At 60.4% G+C, this 19,323-nt stretch overlaps 2 protein-coding genes across 5 annotated transcripts in view; both read left to right on the top strand.

Annotated features, from left to right (window-relative positions):
- PIP5K1C (phosphatidylinositol-4-phosphate 5-kinase type 1 gamma) overlaps positions 1-3,082 on the top strand; it is a 60,165-nt gene extending 57,083 nt beyond the window's left edge. For all 4 annotated transcript variants that reach the window (XM_030845844.2, XM_030845842.2, XM_030845840.2 and 1 more), the window contains one exon: positions 227-3,082. In XM_030845844.2, the coding sequence (XP_030701704.1) occupies positions 227-229 (3 nt within the window). In that variant the 3' untranslated portion in view covers positions 230-3,082. The remainder of the gene's footprint in view (positions 1-226) is intronic.
- Positions 3,083-4,489: 1,407 nt separating this feature from the next.
- On the top strand, positions 4,490-17,668 carry CACTIN (cactin, spliceosome C complex subunit). The gene is made up of 10 exons (XM_030845810.3): positions 4,490-4,903; positions 7,238-7,724; positions 10,339-10,434; positions 10,893-11,038; positions 11,809-11,971; positions 12,058-12,172; positions 15,325-15,517; positions 16,031-16,153; positions 16,244-16,524; positions 17,025-17,668. Exons 1-10 carry the CDS (start codon positions 4,731-4,733, stop codon positions 17,513-17,515), a joined length of 2,268 nt encoding a protein of 755 aa, XP_030701670.1. The 5' UTR covers positions 4,490-4,730; the 3' UTR covers positions 17,516-17,668.
- The last annotated feature ends 1,655 nt before the right edge of the window (positions 17,669-19,323 follow it).

Below are 19,323 nucleotides of genomic sequence, written 5' to 3'. Positions count from 1 at the left end.
CTGAGAGCCTGGCCTCCAGGCACCCCGGGACTGACAGGGAAACTGAGGCCCAGGGTGGGAGGAGCAGCCGGGCTCTACCGTGCGGGGGCCTGTGTCCAGCCCTCATGGCTCCTGGGGTCCCTGGCCCTCGGCATCAGCTGTGGGGCCCGACCCGGCCAGGGGAGGCCCGGCGGGTGTGGGTCTGGCCCCGGCCCAACATGGCCTCACCCGCCCCCTGCCTCTTCAGTAATTCCTATGCAGGCACTGATGGAGCCGAGTGTCTGCTGCTGCCCCGGCTGCTCCCTGGAGGTGCTGCCCACCTGCTCAGCCCAGAGCTCGGGAGACGCCCGCCTGGCCGCCGGCCCTCACCCTCGCCCTCCCCTCGACGGCGCGGACGCTCGGGCTGCAGCGATCCCAATCCAGGCTACTCACCTGGCCCCGGCTCCCTGTCAGCTCCCTATGCCTGATACTGTGAACCCTCCTGAGTTTCCGATCATGTATTTATTTGGGGCCCTTATTCTTTGCACAGACATGGCAGCACACATGTGTGTTTTTTTAGAAAAAGAAAAAGGCCAAAAAAAACACAAAACCACCACACAATGGAAAAGAAAAAACTCCATTCCACTGCACTTCTGGTTCTTTGCTGTGCTTGCATGTGTCTTGCTGAGGGAACCAGGCCCTAGGCTCTGGGGACCTGCACCCCAGTGGAATCCATTCCAAGTCCTGGCCAGGATGGACGGGCCCCTGGGATGGAAGGGCCGCCGGGTCCCCAGGGTGCCTCTGGAGGCCTCCCATCGCGCCTGCCAGGTGCTCTTGGCTCAGGGTTTTGGGCCAAGAGCCGGACACAGTCCTTGAGGGTGGCCGGGCGGTGGCTGGGGGCGCTCTCCACCCTGTCACCCCTGCCATCTCTCAGCATCTGTTTCCCACCTCCCCGGTGACCTTGAGCAGGAATCACCAGGCGTGATTAGAACCTCCATGTGGACGCACGGCCGCCCCCTCTCAATGGAACTCAGGGCCGTGGGCTTACCTCTCCTCCAGAAGACGGACCAAGCTGGGAGGAGGCGGCCGGGCCCTCAGCCCACGGGACTTCCCGAGAGCCGTGTCCTGGAGCAGAGCCCCACAGTCAGGTGCCCGGCCTAGAGGACCAGACCCCCTTGAGTAAGAGGACTGACGTGGGCATCCTCTTTCTTTTTAATGGTGGGGGCACCTGTGCCGATTGAAGGACAGGAGAAGAAATTCTTGGTGAAAAACAAATTTTTTTTTTTTTTGGATGGTCATATTCAGCAGGGCAACCACTGCTGGGCCCAGAGCCCCACAGGTCAGCCGCCAGGGGCCCCTGCTGTGTCCACAGCAGGCTGCTGGAGCTGGCAGCTTTGCAGGGTCTCTCCCGCCTCTGGAGAGGGACACAACAGGGATGGTTTCCCCTGGCCCGCCCTGCCCTGCATGGGAGGAGCTGGGAGCTAGCGTGGAGTGGAAGTTGCACCTTCTGGGAAAATTTCTCCCCACCTTTGCCTCCCTGGTGGAGCCTGAGACAGCTGGAGAACCCACCGACCCAGGAATTTGATTTTTTGAGTCCATTGCAAACTGCGTACACTGCTGTCTTCGTGCTCGGCGGGCCCCCTCCTCGCCTCCCCGGCACAGCCTGCTTCGTGTGCCTGGCCAGAACCTGGTGTCTAGCTGCACCTCTCCTCCCTGGAGAACCGGGCTGCGCCCTGGGGGCTCTCCCCACGCAGGGCCGCCAGGGACACTTCAGCACGAAGCAGCTCTGGGAAGAGGACCTGTCCGAACAAGCCTGCAGTGTCCTGGACTAGAAGCAAAACAGCGTCCTCCCCTCCTGTCCACGGAAGGTGTGTCCAGACTCCAGAACGTCCTCGCCTGGACTTCACACGGGCGCCCTCTTCAGTGCCTGCCCCGTCCTGCCCAGGGGGAGGCGGGCTGAGTGGGCAGAGGTCTGAAGGGGACGAACAGGGACTGCTGAGTCGCCCAAAAGCTGACCGGAGTCCCCGCCCAGGCCCCCAGAGGCCGCACACAGAGACACTGTGTCCCGTGGGGACCACCAGAGCATCGGGCCCCACGTCCAGGGTGCCCTTAGCCACCTCGAGCTGCAGGAGCTGGGCCCCTCAGGCTTTCCTGAGTGAACCACGGAACAAATGCATCAGTCCGATGCTGACTTGGAGAAATTTGCAAACCTTCTGGTGATCAAGACGTTTTCATTTTTGTGCTAAGTCATGAACACCCCTTTGAAGACCCCCTTTGTGTTAGTTGCATTCTTTGTCCCTTTTTCAGAGAACTGTCACACGGATACAAAGTGGTCTGCGGACTGGGCCGATGGGAGGCATGTGCTTATGGTCAGGGCAAGGGTAGGAAGGCAGGACCTTATTTATCACGTGTAGTGAACTCGCGGCCTTCCCCAGACCCCCAGCAAGGAGGGCCCTGGACCCAGCCAGCTGTCGCCCTCACCCCGCCCCAGGATGGAAGTCTGTCGACTCCTTTGTGGCGATGTCCTGGTTCTGTCGCAGCTCGTCCCTGACGGCTGCTGTCACTGCGAACGTGGGCACGAGTGTACAAATGAAAGGCGTGTTCTGAGACTGACAAGGTGGAACCTCCGGTGTGTCCCCTGCTGGCCTCTGGCCTCTGCCTCCTCTCGCCCTCTCCCTCCACCACCTGGCTCAGTGCAATACTCCCGTCCCACTGGGGCCCCCTGCCATGGTACTGTCGCCGCAGCCCCTCGGTCCCCACTCCGGGACGAGCACCCTTGGCCACCTTCTCTGGTGGTTCAGTTGCATCGCCTGTCCCCATCCCAACCCCGTTTTTATGGCCGAACTGATTTCCAAACACAACGAAACTGCAAACCTTGTGTGTCTTAATTCTCACCGGGGGTTCCGTGTGCTCAGCCCCCATGGTCTGGTGTGTGACAATCCGGGGCACAGCCTCCTCGGGCACAGGACGCCATCCCGCTCAAACCCAGAGCCATGGGCGCCTCTGTAACCGCAGCCACTGCTGGCCCTGTAACACTCATATGCAGCCCCGGGACCCCACCCCCCAGCCCCGCCATCCCCCCCCCCCTTTTTACTTGGAAGAGATCTCTCTAATAAATCGGGTAATAAGCATTAGCCACCTCTTTGTCTCTCTGTGCGTTCCGATGGTCTGAGGGGGAGTTTAAGGACTGACTTTGAAGGAGAGCACAAAGAAACCTTAGTAAGAATCAAAATAATTAAATAACAACGGACCCGAATGCCTTAATAGTAGTGAGTTCCAGTTCAGCTCGGATAAACTTAAAAGCTCACATCAGTGCAACCCAGCTGGAAGGAACAAACACTCCCCGGAGTTTGTATTTGTTCTGCCAGAGTCTCTCAAGTTGAGTAATGCGTGGACCCCTTTTAAGGGGAAAATATTTCTCCCGGACTCCCAATTTGAGAAACACTGCATTGAAAATAAGATCCTGTCTGTAAACAAGCCCTTGGAAAACCCAGCTTTAATCCCAGACGCAGACGGCTCGGCTTGTTTATACACAAGACTAGGCGATCGAGAATGTGCTCACCTTACATTCAGAGATGAGTATCCAGATAAGCTCAAGGATGCATCTGCATCGGGAAAATCACCAGGACAACCCACATCCCATGACAGGCAGTCATCAAGGGTTCCCTTTGCGCCACCACCGCCACCTCGGCACCAAGCAGAGCATACAAAGCTAGCATCTAGGGTGGTGTTAGGAAGTTGTGTTATAGGATAAACATTTAAAGTATTAAGTGCCATTCTCTGGGGTGGGCTGGGAGAGCTCAGGGCAGGACTTCGGGACTTCGGGGTCCTTCAGATCTCCGGGCTTCCATTCTTGCCCCTCCAGTCTTGCCCCTGCCTGCCTGCCCTGAAGGGACCCCACCTAACGACCCCTTTCATCCCTCGCTGCTCAAAGCCCTCTTACGGTTCGCCAGCACCCAGAGGACAAAGCTGGACCACCAAGTTCAAATCCCAGCTCTGCACTGCCTCATTGAGAGCGGGAGTGTTACAGTGACTTTCACGCTCTGAGCCTCAGTTTCCCCCCCTATAAAATGGGTTAATGGGGAACTTGAGTTATCCAAGTTATGTTTTGTTTTTTTACCTTAACCCCTGAAACACATAGGTATTATTGGCGGGTGGTGAAGCATGATGGTGATTCTCACAGAGAGTCAGCCCAGCATCTAAGGCTTTTCCATCTCCGTCCCAGCTCCCACCCCTCACCTCCTTGGGCAACCTGAACTCTCACCTACGGTGAGGCTTCCCCGCCTCCACAGGCCGCGAGACCTCGCCCCCGGGACACGCCTCCCTTGGCTACGCCCCGAGACCCCGCCTTCTCTTGATCCCGCCTCCTAGGCCCCGCCCACGCCGGCTCCAGTTCCTCTCTGGACCTGCTTCTTGGTCCCGCCTCCCAAGCTCCGCCCCCTCACAGTTCCTGGTTCGTCCTTGCTCCGCCCACTGCTCCCCTGGCTCCCTAAGGCTCGAGGACCCACCTGGGCCTGCCCCCAGTACTGCCTGAAGAACGAATCCCCAGCCCCAGCGACAACAGTCCGGCAGGAGTTCATTACGCAGGCCACGTTTGAGGACGGTGGGGAGGTTATGGGAGGGTAGGAATCCCCGAAGGATGAGCCGCGAGATGGGTTCCTATCTCCCTGCTCAGGCGTGGGTGGGGCAGCCAGGCACGCGCCGCGATCGAGGAAGGCCCCCGGCGCAGGTCCCGGATATTTGTGTCCGCGCCGACGCCACCGTCCCAGCCGATGGGTCGCGATACACGTTCTCGCTCGCGGTCGGCTGGTCGCAGGGGCCGAAGGCAGCGGAGGCGGAGTGGGAGTCGGAGTCGGAGCCGAAGTTGTAGCGGGAGCCATGGGCGGCGAAACCGACGTCGCCGGGACGACGAGAGGCGGCGCAGGCGGAGGAGCCGGGAGCGCAGGTAGGGTCGCTGTGTGAGCCGCGCTGGGGGTCCGGCTCCAGCCCTCGGGGAGCTGGGAGACCCCCGAGTTAGTCAGGGAGGGCTTCCGGAAGAAGGGGACGTCTGAGCACGTCGGGGTTAACCAGGCAGCGAAAGGAAAGCGAGAGGCGTTCCAGGCAGGGCGCCTGCGGGTTGGAAGTACAGCAGGAGGCGCCGTGAGCGAGGCGGAGGGGAGTCGATGAGGTCGGAGAGGAAGCGGGAGACCAGATCGTGCGGTCTTGTGTACCGTGGTGAAGGGTTTGACTGTTATTTGGAGGGGAGTAGGGAGCTGTGGAGGATTTTGAACCAGGGAGCGATGTGGTCTGGATTACTTTGCAGAACTCCTGCTGGTTTTCGCGTGGAGAAGGGACTGAGCGTGTCGGCAGGAGTGACACCAGGGAGGAGGAAGATAGTGCAGCTGTCCAGGCAACAGATGATGATGGCCTTCAGGAGAGGGAGGCTGTGGGGAGGTACAGTGAGAAAATGGGGAGATTTGAGAGGGATTTCCGAAGTAGAGGTGACAGCACTTGCCAGTGGAGGTGGGGTGTGAGAGGGAAGAACTGTTGATGGAAGGTGGCAGGACTCAACTGACTCCTGAGACTTGGTGCTCAGCCACCCCTCAGCCCGCAGCCCTTTTCTTCTGGAGATGGGGCACCTGGCCAGACTTGGCTTGAGTCTGCTCCAGCACAAAGGAACCAGCACCGTGATAGGGACTGACTCGCAGACCTGCGTCCTAGTGCTGGCTCAGCCCATAACTGACTGTGACACTCAGGCCAGTACCTGCCCCACTGTCCCCCAGATTTCCTCATCTGTGCCCTCAGGATCTCCACGGGGCTTCTCCAGGCGTGCGCTGTCTCCCATCCCTCCAGCCTGTTTTCCACACCACAGCCAGAGTGACTGTTGTCAGACATAGCTGATCACCTTCTAGGTTTGAGAAGGTGGCTTTTCCTTTTGAGTCTCATAAGATCATTGTCACCTAGGAATTCCAGGAAGATATAAGCAGAGGGAATAGTAAAGAGATGGTTTAAACCAGGGCTTGGCAAATTACAGCCTGTGGACCAAGCATAGTTTTTACATGCTTAAACGGTGAGGAGAAAAAAAAAAACCAAAAGAATAGTATTTCATGACACGTGAAGATTATTTGGGTTGGCCGAAAAGTTCATTCGGGTTTTTCCACAAGATGTTACAGAAAAACCCAAACAAACTTTTTGGCCAACCCAGTATATGAAATTCAGGTTTTGGTGTCCAGAAGTAAAATTTTATTGAACAAATGTATGCCTATTTATTCATGTACTGTCCGTGGCTGCTTTTGCACTGTGACTGCAGGGTTGAGTAGTTGTGCCATAGACGCTCTGGCTCTTAACAGAAAAAGTTTGCTAACTCTGGTTTCAGCTCCTGGCCTTGATGTTTTAGCATTGGTTCACATGTAGTTGTGAATCTTGTTATTATCAGCTAGGGGTTTCTAAGATTTTAGTTATTCACAAGAATCAGCCACCTTAGAAATGTAATTAGAGTCAATGTCATTTATGAAGATTTGATTAGATTTGCAGTCTGTATTTACGTACTTGAAAATCAAATAATTGATTTTCATGGCGTAGATTCTTTGATGTGAACTTAGTAAGTGGAGCATTTGGCAAACTAAAGACAGATTTAGTTGCTCAGAGGCCCCCAACATTAAAGAATCTATCCCCAGGATTCGTATGTTGCCTTCCCTGCTCGTAGTGCCCTTCCAAGGCTCTGTATTCCCTACAGTCTTACTCCAGTTCACTACTGCCCGTCCTATAGGACCAGATAAACACCATCTTCTCCTGTAAGCCCTCCCTGGACACCTTGGACAGCGCTTGTAGCTCCTGCACCATCTGGCCCCAAGCCTGCCTCCCTGCCTTCCCCTCCTCCCTCTCTCCCTCTCACTCACTCTGCTCCAGACACACAGGCCTGCCTGCTGCTTCTTGAATAAGCCAAGTAAATTCCTGCCCCAGGGCCTTTGCTCTTGCTGTGCCCTCTCCCTGGATCACTGTTTCTCCAGATGTCCGCCTAGCTCCCTCCCCCACTTGCTCCAGCGTTACTTCCTCAGAGAGATCCTCTCTGACCTCTCCACACCCAATGCTGCATCACTGTCTTGGTAGCTCATGGTACCATCTAGTGTCACACTGTGTGTTTGTTGATGTGCAGGCAGGGGCCATCAATGTTTTGGTCACTGCCGTGTCCCCAGAACCTAGAACAGCTCCTGGCACCCAGCAGGCGCCCAGTAAAGGGCGGTGGGATAGATGGCTGGCCAGCAGGCAGCGAGCAGAGCTTCACGGGTTCCCTCCGCAGGTTGGATTCGGATGAGAAGCAGTGGCAGCAGCGGCGAGGCAGGCAGAGCCGGAGCCCCCCGCCAGCCCACCGGCGCTCCCAGGACCGCTCCTCTCAGTCCGACTCGGGTGACGAGCGGCAGCGGCAGCGGGGCCGATGGGCCCGCCAGTGGCAGCAGCGGCCACACTGCTGGTCCCCCAGCTCCTCCGCATCCAGCTCCGCGTCCCCGGGCCACTCCCAGAGCCCTCGGGTGGCGGCGGCGGTCCTGAGCCAGCGGCAGAGCCTGCAGGAGCGGCTGCGCCTGCGCGAGGAGCGGAAGCAGCAGGAGGAGTTGATGAAGGCCTTCGAGACGCCCGAGGAGAAGCGGGCGCGGCGGCTGGCCAAGAAGGAGGCCAAGGAGAGGAAGCAGCGCGAGAAGATGGGCTGGGGCGAGGAGTACATGGGCTACACCAACACCGACAACCCCTTCGGGGACAACAACCTGCTGGGCACCTTCATCTGGAACAAGGTGAGCCCGAGGTGGCCACCGGCCACAGCCCTTACTTCTGCTTGTGTTGCTCGCCAGGTCTTCCTGTCTTCCTGCCGCTTTTTGCTTCATGAACTGTTTACAACTTACTTTCAAAGACGTTGCTTAGCATTCTCAGCACATGTGCCCAGGTCGTACCTGGCCATCGAGAATGTATTTTTACCCACACGTGTGCACACACTGGCTCTGCCAGCTTTTCCCACGCTGTCTCGTGCGGTGTACAGTCTCAGGCACTCTGCCCACAGAACCAGCCTAACCTCAAGACAGCTTCTCAGTGTCACATGCCCAGGGTGGGATTTCACCTCAGAGCTGTCACCTCATCCTTGAGATGAACACTACACACCAGGACTTCTCCTGCGGTCCAGTGGTTAAGACTCTGTGCTTCCACTGCAGGGGGCGTGGGTCTGACCTCTGGTCTGGGAACTAAGATCCCGCATTCTGCGCGGTGCGGCCAAAACAGATAAATAAAAGACTAAAAAAACCCACAAAACTACACACCAATCCCTTACCCACCGGCCGGGGCCTTGGGCACTTGGAGTAAAGCAACACAATTTCCCTCGCAGTCCTGGAGGCCAGAAGTACAAAGTCAAGGTGTCAGCAGAGCCACGTTCCCTCTGGAGGTTCTAGGGGAGGATCCTTTCTCGCCTCTTCCAGCTTCTGGTGGCTGCTCGCCACCCTTGGCTTGTAGCTGCATCACTCCAGTCTCTGCTTCTGTCGTCACGTGGCTGTCTTCCCTCAGTGTCTGTGTCCTCACGTGATGTTCTCCTCTCTGTGTCTCTGAGTCCCAAGTTCCCTCATCTTATAAGGACACCAGTCACTGGACTAAGGCCCAGCCTAGTCCGGCACGACATCAACTAATCACATCCGCAGAGACCCTGTTTCCAAATAAGGTCATGTTCCCGGATTCCCGGGTTGGGACGTGGACATACCTATGTGGAGGACAAATTAGACCCGACACAGCTGTGGGGAGGGTGAGAGCCGGTGGACACAGGCGGAAGCCACCGTATCTACCGCTGTCTACATGCACTCTGAGCTCACAGCACCTCAGGGCCTTTGCACTCACCATTCCTCTACCTGGAGCACTCCCGAGCCCTCCCCATGGCTGTTTCTTCCTCAACCTTCAGATCTCAGCTGATGTGTCCCTCTTCTGAGAGGCCTCCCTGGCCCCCTTGGTCCCCCAGGTCCCCTGCGTCCTTTATCAAGGCACTGCTTCTCCCTTCCTAGTGCTTTACTAGCAGACGTGAATCATGCGCCTGCCGGGTGCTGGGTACCGGGTGGGCCCTGCACATGCGTCAGTGAGCGACAGAGAGAGACGCCTGTCCTTGTGCGGCCATCAGTCTCAGGGGAGGCTGGCTGTAAATAACTCATTTAGCTGAGTCCGCAGAGGAAGGAACGAAGGCAGGCAGGGGTGGGCGAGGAGGCTGCAGTTGAAACGCACGGGTCCAGAGAGGTCTCGTTGCAAAGGTGACATCTAAACACATGTCCCACTTTATGGCGTGTAATTCCTGTGGACTGTGAGCTCAACGGGGCAGGCTCTGTCCCAGGCACTGGCACGCAGTCGGCCCTCAGTAAATGTCGAATGGGTGAGCGGGCCTCGGGGCGTCTGAGAAGCCCCGGCCCAGCCTCTGAGGCCTCTGTAGTCGGGGGAGGGCACTAGACGGCCCAACTGTGTGAGCGGTGTCACGCATCTTGTCCCGGTGTCCTCGGGGCGCTGGGCTGGCAGAGTGGGCAGGCATGGTGTTGGCCACGAACATGCCTCTCCGGGCTGGGCATTGGTCGAGGGCTCAGTGTCTGAGTGCGGGCTCTCCCCGTCCAGGCCCTCTGCGGCTGTTGTGTGTGGCCGTAGAGACGAAGTGCGGTCATTGTCACTGTGTGGCGGTGGCCCCGGGCCGGGCCACGCCATGTCACCCTGGGGGCACGCTTTTCTGTGCACAGGGGCTCCTGGAACGACCCTCGGAGCCGGCGGAGGTGACAGGAGGCACGGGTCTTGGCACGTGCCACCCACAACAGTTGTGAGATGACTTGGGAGGGGCGGGGAGTCTCCGGGAGCCTGTGCCCGGGCCCCTCCATCAGGTGAGGGCACAGACAGGGAGGAGCCGCTCTCCGTGCTCGGGGTGCCCCGAGGGGTCCGTGAGCCAGGACCCCGGCGAGTGTGCTTTCAGAGTCCCCCTCTCGCTCAGCCGCTGGTTCTGCCCCTCCGCGTGGCTGCTGGGGGTCTGAGCTGCTGAGAGCCAGACACCACCCAGCCGGTGTAGCCAGGCTTGCGTGTAAAACAAGAATCAGCAGCCCCAAGTAAGACTGTCCCGTATGTGACCTGGTCGCGTTCTGCAGGGGCGGGGCTGCCTCTCCCTGTGTCTCAGCACACGGCTTGGGGCAGAGGGCGCCCCACGATGCTGGAGTGTACTGAACCGATTCTTCCGCTGGAAGTCGGGGTGTGGCCGCGGGCAGGTCACTTCTCCCTCAGACTCGTGCTCCTCATCAGCAGAGCGGGTGCTTCGGTCTGGTGGATGCCCGCCTCGTAGAGCAGCAGGGGGTCCTGGGACGGGCGGCAGGAGGGGGCATCGCTGCTCAGCGGGCGTGTCGTTGGCCCTTCCAGGCCCTGGAGAAGAAGGGGATCAGCCACCTGGAGGAGAAGGAGCTGAAGGAGCGGAACAAGAGGATCCAGGAGGACAATCGGCTGGAGCTGCAGAAGGTGGGGCGCCCCGGGCCACCCTCCTTCCCTCCTCAGGGCTCCCAGGCTGGCTCACCCTGGCTTACGTCAAGAGGGACCTGATTGGCTTACGTGGAGAGTCCAGGGGACATTGGCTTCAGGCACGGCTGGATCCAGGGGCTCGGGCAGTGACTCCAGAGAGCTGTTTCCCTCCAGCTCGGCTCTGCTGGCCTCTGGGATTTATTCTAAGACGCTCCCTGCTGGGTGGCCAAAGTGGCCCTGGCTGCTGAAGGCTGCTGTGTCTCTAGCAAAAGGAGGGCTCCTTCTGCCGCAGGGTGTGTCCAGCGTTTCAGGCGTCCCCGGACCGATTCCTGTGTCCGGGGCCGGGCCATGGGTGTGGTCCCACCCGTCCCTAGGGAGCCCCCCAGCCTGACAGGATGAAGGCAGACCCACAAGACCCCCATCGTACGCTGGCCGCTCATGTCCTCGTGTGCCCACAGGTAAAGCAGCTGCGGCTGGAGCGCGAGCGGGAGAAGGCCATGCGGGAGCAGGAGCTGGAGCTGCTGCAGCGCGAGAAGGAGGCGGAGCACTTCAAGACGTGGGAGGAGCAGGAGGACCACTTCCACCTGCAGCAGGCGAAGCTGCGGTGCGTGCGCCACCCTCCGCCCGCCGCCCTCCGCCCGCCCCCGCCCCCGGGTGCAGGGAGCGCGCCTCGCCACCCCCCCGTGTTGCCCCTGGGCCCTCGGCTTTCCACCTCCTCCTCCTCGGGGTCCCTCCTGACCCTCTTTCGGGCGCTGCTTCCCGTCGCTTCCTTCATCGCGCCTGTCTCCCCAGGGGCTGGGTGCCAAGGGGTCACACTAATGTGCTGCTGAGCAGAGGGTGCCGGGTGCCCCGCCATCCCCAGGCCACAGGGTGGTTCACTCAGCAGCCTCGTCTAGAGTCAAGAAAAGTGAGGCTCCTGGGGTGTCGAGAGTTGCCCGAGCTCACACGGGGTGTGTGAGCTCCAGGCCCGGCCCCTTCTCACCTTGCTGCTCACCAGCCGCGCCAGCCCCCAGGGGCTCAGACCTGCCTGGTCCCAGGGCTCCCTGGGGTTGGACCAGGGTCAGCCTCTGATGCGTTTTCCCACACACAGCACTGAGGCTCCAGATCTTTCACCCTGGGTGGGCCTCTCTGACCCTGTGTCCCCGCCCGCCCGCTGCTCTTCAGACCCCTTGCTCCCGTCTCTGCCCCTTTCAGGGCCTGTGCCTTCCAGCTGACCTGTCTTGCTCCTCTGCCTGACGCCTCCTCTTCCAGGAAGCCTTCCCTGACCACCACCCACACGGGCTCCTCCCCTGGCTCCAGTCAACCCCCGCGGGCGAGGTCTTTAGGAGGGTGGACACAGCCCCAGCTTTGACACTGCCTCCCGCTCCCCGGCAGCTCCAAGATCCGCATCCGGGACGGGCGGGCCAAGCCCATCGACCTCCTGGCCAAGTACATCAGCGCTGAGGACGACGACCTGGCTGTGGAGATGCACGAGCCCTACACCTTCCTCAACGGCCTCACGGTGGCCGACATGGAAGACCTGCTGGAGGACATCCAGGTACGGCCCTGCTGTGCGCCTGGCACTGCTGCTGCCACCCCAGCCCCGGGCGTGCCTTCACCCACCATCTGCACCTCCGCCTCCAGGTGTACATGGAGCTCGAGCAGGGCAAGAACGCGGACTTCTGGCGGGACATGACCATCATCACGGAGGATGAGATCGCCAAGCTTCGCAAGCTGGAGGCCTCGGGCAAGGGGCCAGGTAATGCGGGCCGGGCCACCGGAGACACACCGGGCTGTGCCCTCGGGGAGGCACCTCTGGGTCTGGTGGGAGCTGCTTGGGCCGGGTGGCTCCACAGAAGAGGCCTCGGCTTCCTCTCTGGGGGTCTCCCTGCCAGGGCCTGTCTGCGAGCCACCAGGGGGCAGCACTGGGCAGCAGGGGCAGCGGGTCCTGAGCGAGGCGCTCTCCCGCTGGCGTGTGGGCTCATCCAAGCAGCACCAGTGGCTTCCTTTAAACAGCTGCTTAGCACTGGGCTTCCCCCGGGAGCGGCGTCTGCGGGTTTTCTGTTTGGGTTTCAAGTTTTCGCCAGAGGCTTTGTCCGTTTGAGAACAGGACCTGACTGCACTTGGCGGGAACCCGTGCAGCGTGGCGTGCTTCTTTAATCAACTTTTCTTTTCCTCAGAATGATTGCCTGCACATAATTGCAAGGGAGACAAGCTTTAAAGCAGGGTCTCTCCCCCCAACACTGCTGACATTTGGGCCCAGACCGTTCTCTGTGGGGCCGTCCTGGGCCCTGTGGGGTGTGGAGCAGCCTCCCTGCCCCACCCACGCAGTGGCAGGAGCCCCTGGTTGTGACAACCACAGATGTCCCCTGACATGGCCCAGTGTCCCCTGGCGGGAGGCAGATTCAACTCCAGTTGAGAGGCACTGTTCTAAAAGCTCGTTGGCAACCACTGCAGTCCCACCCCTCCCGCCCCCCTGAAGCCACCAGCTTTAATGACATCTAGCTCCTGGGGGCCTTGAGCCTGTGTCACTAAGCTCAGCTCCATGTCAGTGCCCACCCATGGTGGCTGAGGACGAATGCCCTCCCTTTCCTGAGCCTGTGTAAGTGCTGTTCTCTGCTCAGTTGGGGGTGGTCGGGGAGGTTTCCTTCCTCTTAGGAAAAGGAGGAGCATCCTTTATCTTTGTAAGTGGAGTTTTATTTCTCCCGTAGCGGGGCACATCTTGTAGTTATTTCCAGAGAAAGGAAAGGACTCTTTGCTATCAGAAATGGGTGTCCAGGGGAATTCCCTGGAAGTCCAGTGGTTAGGACTCTGTGTTTTCACTGCCGAGGGCCCAGGTTCAATCCCTGGTCGGGAACTAAGATCCCGCAAGCCATGTGGCACGGCCAAAAACAACAACGACAATGACGAAAAATAAATGCATGTCCAGAAACATCTGCTTTGGTGGCAGTGGTGCTGGTTGGGAGGGTGCTGCAGGGCCCTTGGACAGAATGACAGTTACAGGTGTGGCTCTGGGTGCACACCCGGGCCGCCCAGCAGCTTGGCCACCTGGGGCCGATCGGTGACCTCCCCAGAGCTTGGTTGTTCCTTGCATCGCACGGGGTTGAGAAAACACCTCCGGGAGGATTGCGTGAAGAGGAGTGAGTACATGGTCGTCAAGCATTCAAAACAGCGCCCGCTCTTAGGATGCCAGCGCCTCAGCGCAAGGACCGTGGGTGGGGGATTCTGCACCACCGACCCCACCTTCCCCAGGGGGTCAGACACCTGGGAGGCTCCCATCAGGCCCCCTGCCCCGTCCCTGGGCCCTTTCTCCCCACTCCCTCTTCCACCGCGGGTGGGTTGTCTGCTGCCACCCTCCTGCAGCTTCCTGCACTCGCCCCAGAGGAGGAGCCCCTTTCTGGGACCCCACATCTCTCTTTCCTGTGGTTTGTGCCCTCGCATCCTCCAGTAACTTGTAGAGAGAGGCAGGAAATTGTTGGCGTCCCACGTGTCACGAAATGTCTTCTCTCCCCTTGGCTGGTGGCCGCGGGGCAGGGGGACGTTGTGCTGGGTCCCTTCCGTTTCCAGGGCTCCCCGCATGCCTTGCCCACGGTCCCTCCTGTGGCACTTCCCTTCCCTCTCCCCCTCCCTGCCACGTCAGTCACCCCTCTGTCCCCTTTCCCTTCTCGCGTGTTACGGTTAGGGTCCCAGGTGTCCTCAAAGAGAGTGTTTGTGTTTGTCTTCTTTTGGCCTGATTTCTGAGAAAAGAGGGGGAACTTCTTGTCTCCACCACTCCTGGAGCCCCTCAGAGGCGGCCTTCATTTTAAATTAAGTTGGCCCTTCCCTTTCCTTTCGCTTTTCCCCTTTTCTTTCTTTTTTTCCCCCCCTCTCCTTTTCTTCTCTTTGCAGCTGGGAAATCCTAACTGTACAATAGAGCGTGCAGTAGGAAGTGGGTCCCCTTACAATCCCTGTGGGTCCTCCCAGGGAGCATCTCTGAGGAGAAGCCTTCCCTCCACCCAAACGGTGCCACCCCCCCTCCTGAAATGGTGTCCCAGAGGGCACTCAGCCGGCACTCTCCAGCCAGGCCTGTTGGTGGACCCTTGGGTGGCATCCAAACCCAGGACCTGGCTTCCTTTAAGCAGTGGCTCAGCACCCGGGGCTTCTGTGGGAGTGGCGCCCACTGGGGCTGTCTGTTTGGGTTGTAAGTTAGCACCGGTGGCTCCGTCTGTCTGAGCGAGCAGAGGCCTGGCTTCTGTTTGAGGTCTGTGCAGGATGCAGTTCTGCTTGGCCGGGTGTGAAGGGTGTCGCCGAATTGGGTTTTGGTCCCGTGATGTGTCTGCACCTGCTACAGACCGAGGCCGGGCTGCCGTCCCTGTGGGTCTGCCGCTGAGGCCAGGGCTGCTTGGGAGCCCAGGTGCTGATTCCAGGGTCCCAGGTTGGTTGGCTGGAGGGGACTCGGGTTCTTGACCCTGTCTGATCATCTGGGCTTGGAGAAGCCGGCTTTGGAGCAGGGAACACGAGCCGGTTGCCTGCCCCCACGTTCACCCAGCAGCTGCGTACGGAGCTCCCTGCCCTTGGAAAGCCGGGAATCAGGCATCCAGGCCAAGGGAGCAGTCTGGTAGTTGACGCAGGCTTCCCAGTAGAAAGGATGCTCTCGCTGAGGACTGAGGATGGCTGGGATCTAGGAGGCGGACTCGATGTGGAAGAACTTATTGCTGGTGGGAAGCACCCACCGCAGGTGCAGGGGCCTTGGGGCAGGGCAGGGGTCGGAAGGGCACAGCGTGCTGTCTGATGAGCCACAAACAAGGAAGCCAGCCATTGTGAGGGAGAGCTGGCGTCAGGCAGCATTGGCTTCACCCTCAGGGGCCTCTCAGTCTAGAGGGTTAGGACCTGGGCCCAGCCCCATGCCGAGCAGCCCTCACCCCACTGCAGGTGAGCGGCGAGAGGGGGTCAACGCCTCGGTCAGTTCCGACGTGCAGTCGGTCTTCAAGGGGAAGACGTACAGCCAGCTGCAGGTCATCTTCCAGGGCATCGAGGGCAAGATACGGGCCGGGGGCCCCAACCTAGACATGGGCTACTGGGAGAGCCTGCTGCAGCAGCTGCGTGCCCACATGGCCCGTGCCAGGTGAGCTGGTGGGGCCTCCCTGGGAGCCACAAGCTGGGGCCCCAGCTGGAAGGCCCCCGCCCAGCCCCCAGCAGCCTGCCCGCCTTCCTTCCGGCCTCTACTTAGCACCTGGTCTTTGTTTTCCCCGGGTCAGAGGACATCCCAGGAAGCCCTCAAGGCTGCTGTCCCCCGCCTTCCACAGGCCCCATACCCTCTGTGTATGAATTCTCCTCGTGCTTGGCGCTGTCATGTAAACACGGCCCCTGTCTGCCGCTAAGTGCAGTCACTTCTAAATTTATCCTCTTCCTCGCCTGTCCCCCATCCTTTTCCAGCCCAGCTTGGCCCTTAGGTCACGCCTGCATGTGAACACCCCAGTACAGGGACCTGCCCCCTCCCGGTGTCCGCCTGTGTCGTGGCCACTTGCTGCCCTCAAACTCCGGGTCCTTGCAGCAAAATGGGGGGGTCATGAGAAGTCCTTGGGGGGGGGGCCTTCCCCCTTGGAGTGTCAGGGTGACCACCCGGCCTGCGTTCCAGGCTCCGCGAGCGGCACCAGGATGTGCTGCGGCAGAAGCTGTACAAGCTGAAGCAGGAGCAGGGGGTGGAGAGCGAGCCCCTGTTCCCCATCCTCAAGCAGGAGCCGCAGTCTCCGGGCCACAGGTAGGCCTGGCTCTGGACGTCCCCTGCCGGGCGGCGGGACTAGAAGCCCCGCCCACTGCCCGCCCCGCTCAGTCCAGCCCTCTCTCGCAGCCTGGAGACTGAGGACCCGGCCCCCACCCCGCCCGGGCCCTCGGAGGGTGGCGCTACTGAGCCCGAGGCGGAAGCCGCCGCACCGGCGGAGGGCGAGGCGGACGGGGAGGCGGTGCTCATGGAGGAGGATCTGATCCAACAGAGCCTGGACGACTACGACGCCGGCAAGTACAGCCCGCGGCTGCTCACGGCCCACGAGCTGCCGCTGGACGCCCACGTGCTGGAGCCGGACGAGGACCTGCAGCGCCTGCAGCTGTCCAGGCAGCAGCTCCAGGTCACAGGTGCGGGGCGGGGCCAGCAGGGGGCGGAGCCTCCCCTTGGTGAAGGGGGTGTTGGTGGTGAACCCGCTCTCGATCCTGCTCCGCGCTCCGCCGCCTACTCTCTTGAGAGTGTCCGTTCATTCACCTGCTCGCTCGCTCGTTTGTTCGTTCTGGGCGTGACCGGCTGGCTGGTCCCAAGGACACAGGGGTGGTGGTCTTTACTTCCCGTGCCCAGCTCTGCTCTGAGCTCCTTATACTGCCTGCTTGCCCGGGCCTTGGCCTTCCTGGGCAGCCATCGTCCCGGAACAGTGGAGAAACGGCCTCGGAAAGGCCCCGGTCCGGGGGTCCCACTGCGGGCTTCTGACCACCAGGCTCTTCGGCCAACCCGGCAGGGGACACGTGGTGTTTGGTGCCCACCCGGGAGGGCGGGGGGCACCGGGCAGGCGGGCCCGGGTCGGGGCATGTGACCGGGAAAGGGAGGCTGCGGTGCCGGGGTCCCGGTTAACGCGCCCCGCCCGCAGGCGACGCCACCGAGAGCGCGGAGGACATCTTCTTCCGACGCGCTAAGGAGGGCATGGGCCAGGACGAGGCGCAGTTCAGCGTGGAGATGCCGCTGACGGGCAAGGCCTACCTGTGGGCGGACAAGTACCGGCCGCGCAAGCCGCGCTTCTTCAACCGCGTGCACACGGGCTTCGAGTGGAACAAGTACAACCAGACGCACTACGACTTCGACAACCCGCCGCCCAAGATCGTGCAGGGCTACAAGTTCAACATCTTCTACCCCGACCTCATCGACAAGCGCTCCACGCCCGAGTACTTCCTGGAGGCCTGCGCCGACAACAAGGATTTCGCCACGCTCCGCTTCCACGCCGGGCCGCCCTACGAGGACATCGCCTTCAAGATCGTCAACCGCGAGTGGGAGTACTCGCACCGCCACGGCTTCCGCTGCCAGTTCGCCAACGGCATCTTCCAGCTCTGGTTCCACTTCAAGCGCTACCGCTACCGCCGGTGACCGGCGGGCCCCCTCCCGGACCCCTGCGAACTGACCAGGGGTGTGGGAAGCCAGCAGCCTCCCCTGGCTGGGCCTCCTCCTTGCGGGGCCTCACCTCCTGGTGTGAACAGGAGTCGCTGCGGAGCCTGCCTCAGAGAGCTGAGGAGACCCACCACCAGGCGGGCCTGGGGCATTGACGCACAGGAGGGGCTGCTGATGGGATTTTCAGAGCCCAGGGAACCAAGCAGGCGTCTCCAGACCTCAAGTCCTTGGATTGACGCTGAGCCCCACCCAAGAAACAGGCCCTGCATCACCGGGGCTCTGGGGGGCTTGCAGGGCGTTGCTCAGCCCCTGGACATGGCCAGCGGCTTCAGGACCCAGGCTCCAGGCCCTTGAGTGCATGTTCCCGGAGAGGCCATCCGGGGACGTCTGTGGTCCCCCAGCTCGCCCCTGGTGCTGGCTGGGGTCAGCCTCCGCCCAGTGGGCACGGAGGATGCGTCACCGCCCGCCATCAGGTCTGGGAACATCCTTCCACAGCCACCGAGCACAGGAGCCCCCAGGGTGCGGCCGTGGCGCCCCATCGGGCCTCTGGGCCTCTGCGCGTCCCTCAAGGCTGCGCTCCTAGAGCCACTTCCCAGCCACCACAGGGCTGCCCTCCTTGTTGGCAAGTCTCAGACACGGGCAGTCAAGGGCCTGGCAGGTATGATCACTCACCCAGTCATAGACTGTCAACGGTGCCCCAGGCGGGCCCACCCCAGAAACAGATTGCTTTTAGCATTTTCTTACGGAGAAATTTCCAACCTCAAGTGGTCAGAAGCCTGAAGGGCCGCTGCCAGCTCCTCAGACAGCCTCGCCCAAATACCCTATTTCATCTGGAAACATTTCTGTTTCAGGCTGTTTCTCTAAAATGATTTTTTTAGGTGGGGGGGTGGGGGGGAATCTTGTTTATTTTCATTTAATTGGTCTACTTGTGAGATTGCATGTTTCTTTTCAATAAACATTTTATTTTGGAATAAGTTTAGGTTTTCAGAAATGCCGCAGAGATAGTCTAGTGTTCCCGCACCCCACACTCAGCTGTCCCCATTGTTAACGCCTTACGTAACCACAGCACATCTGTCACAACTAAGGCACTAAACAGCCAAGAAGACCTTTTGAAAACCACCACCACACCTAAAGATAGTCAGTGACAGTTCCTCAGGGAGCCCCTCGCAGTCTGAGGGCTTCCTCCCGCTTTGTCCCCCACCCCCGGCCTCAGCTCCCAGAAGGAGACTGTACTTCTGAACGCTCCAGGAGGTGCGCAGCTGCTCACCTAGGCCAGGGGACGATGCTCATTGGCGTCTGGGGACATCTGTGCTGGTCATGATCTGGGGGGCTCCTGACATCGCGGCGTGGGGGCCAGGGATGCTGTTCCACACCTCACAGGGCCCACGATGGCCCCCCACAGAGAGTAATCTGCCCCTGTGTCCCCAGCGCTGAGGCTGACACTCCCCAGGCCACTGGTCATCTACCAACCCCGACTTAACAATGTCCCAGGAGCCTCTGGCTCAGCTCTGGCCTCCACTGCCCTGCCCCACCCCACACATGCTCATACATCCGTAAACATGTTCTAGACAGCAGGGCTTGGGGACTCGGCAGGGAAGTGCATCTGGTCATGGGACGCCCAATCCCCACTGCAGACCCTGTCCCACCCAGCCAGCCTGGTCCAGAATGAAGACTACCCTTTAGAGCAGAACACAGACCATATCCATCCCCTTTGGAACCCTCCACAGACATTAGTAATCAATTGCTGATTGCCAGAGCACTCTTAGAATCCTCTGGGCAGCCGCTAC

The sequence above is a fragment of the Globicephala melas genome, chromosome 3 (genome assembly GCF_963455315.2).
Source record: "Globicephala melas chromosome 3, mGloMel1.2, whole genome shotgun sequence".
NCBI lineage: Eukaryota > Metazoa > Chordata > Mammalia > Artiodactyla > Delphinidae > Globicephala > Globicephala melas.
Note: the sequence above shows the minus strand (reverse complement) of the source record. Positions and strands in the feature narration are given on the sequence as shown.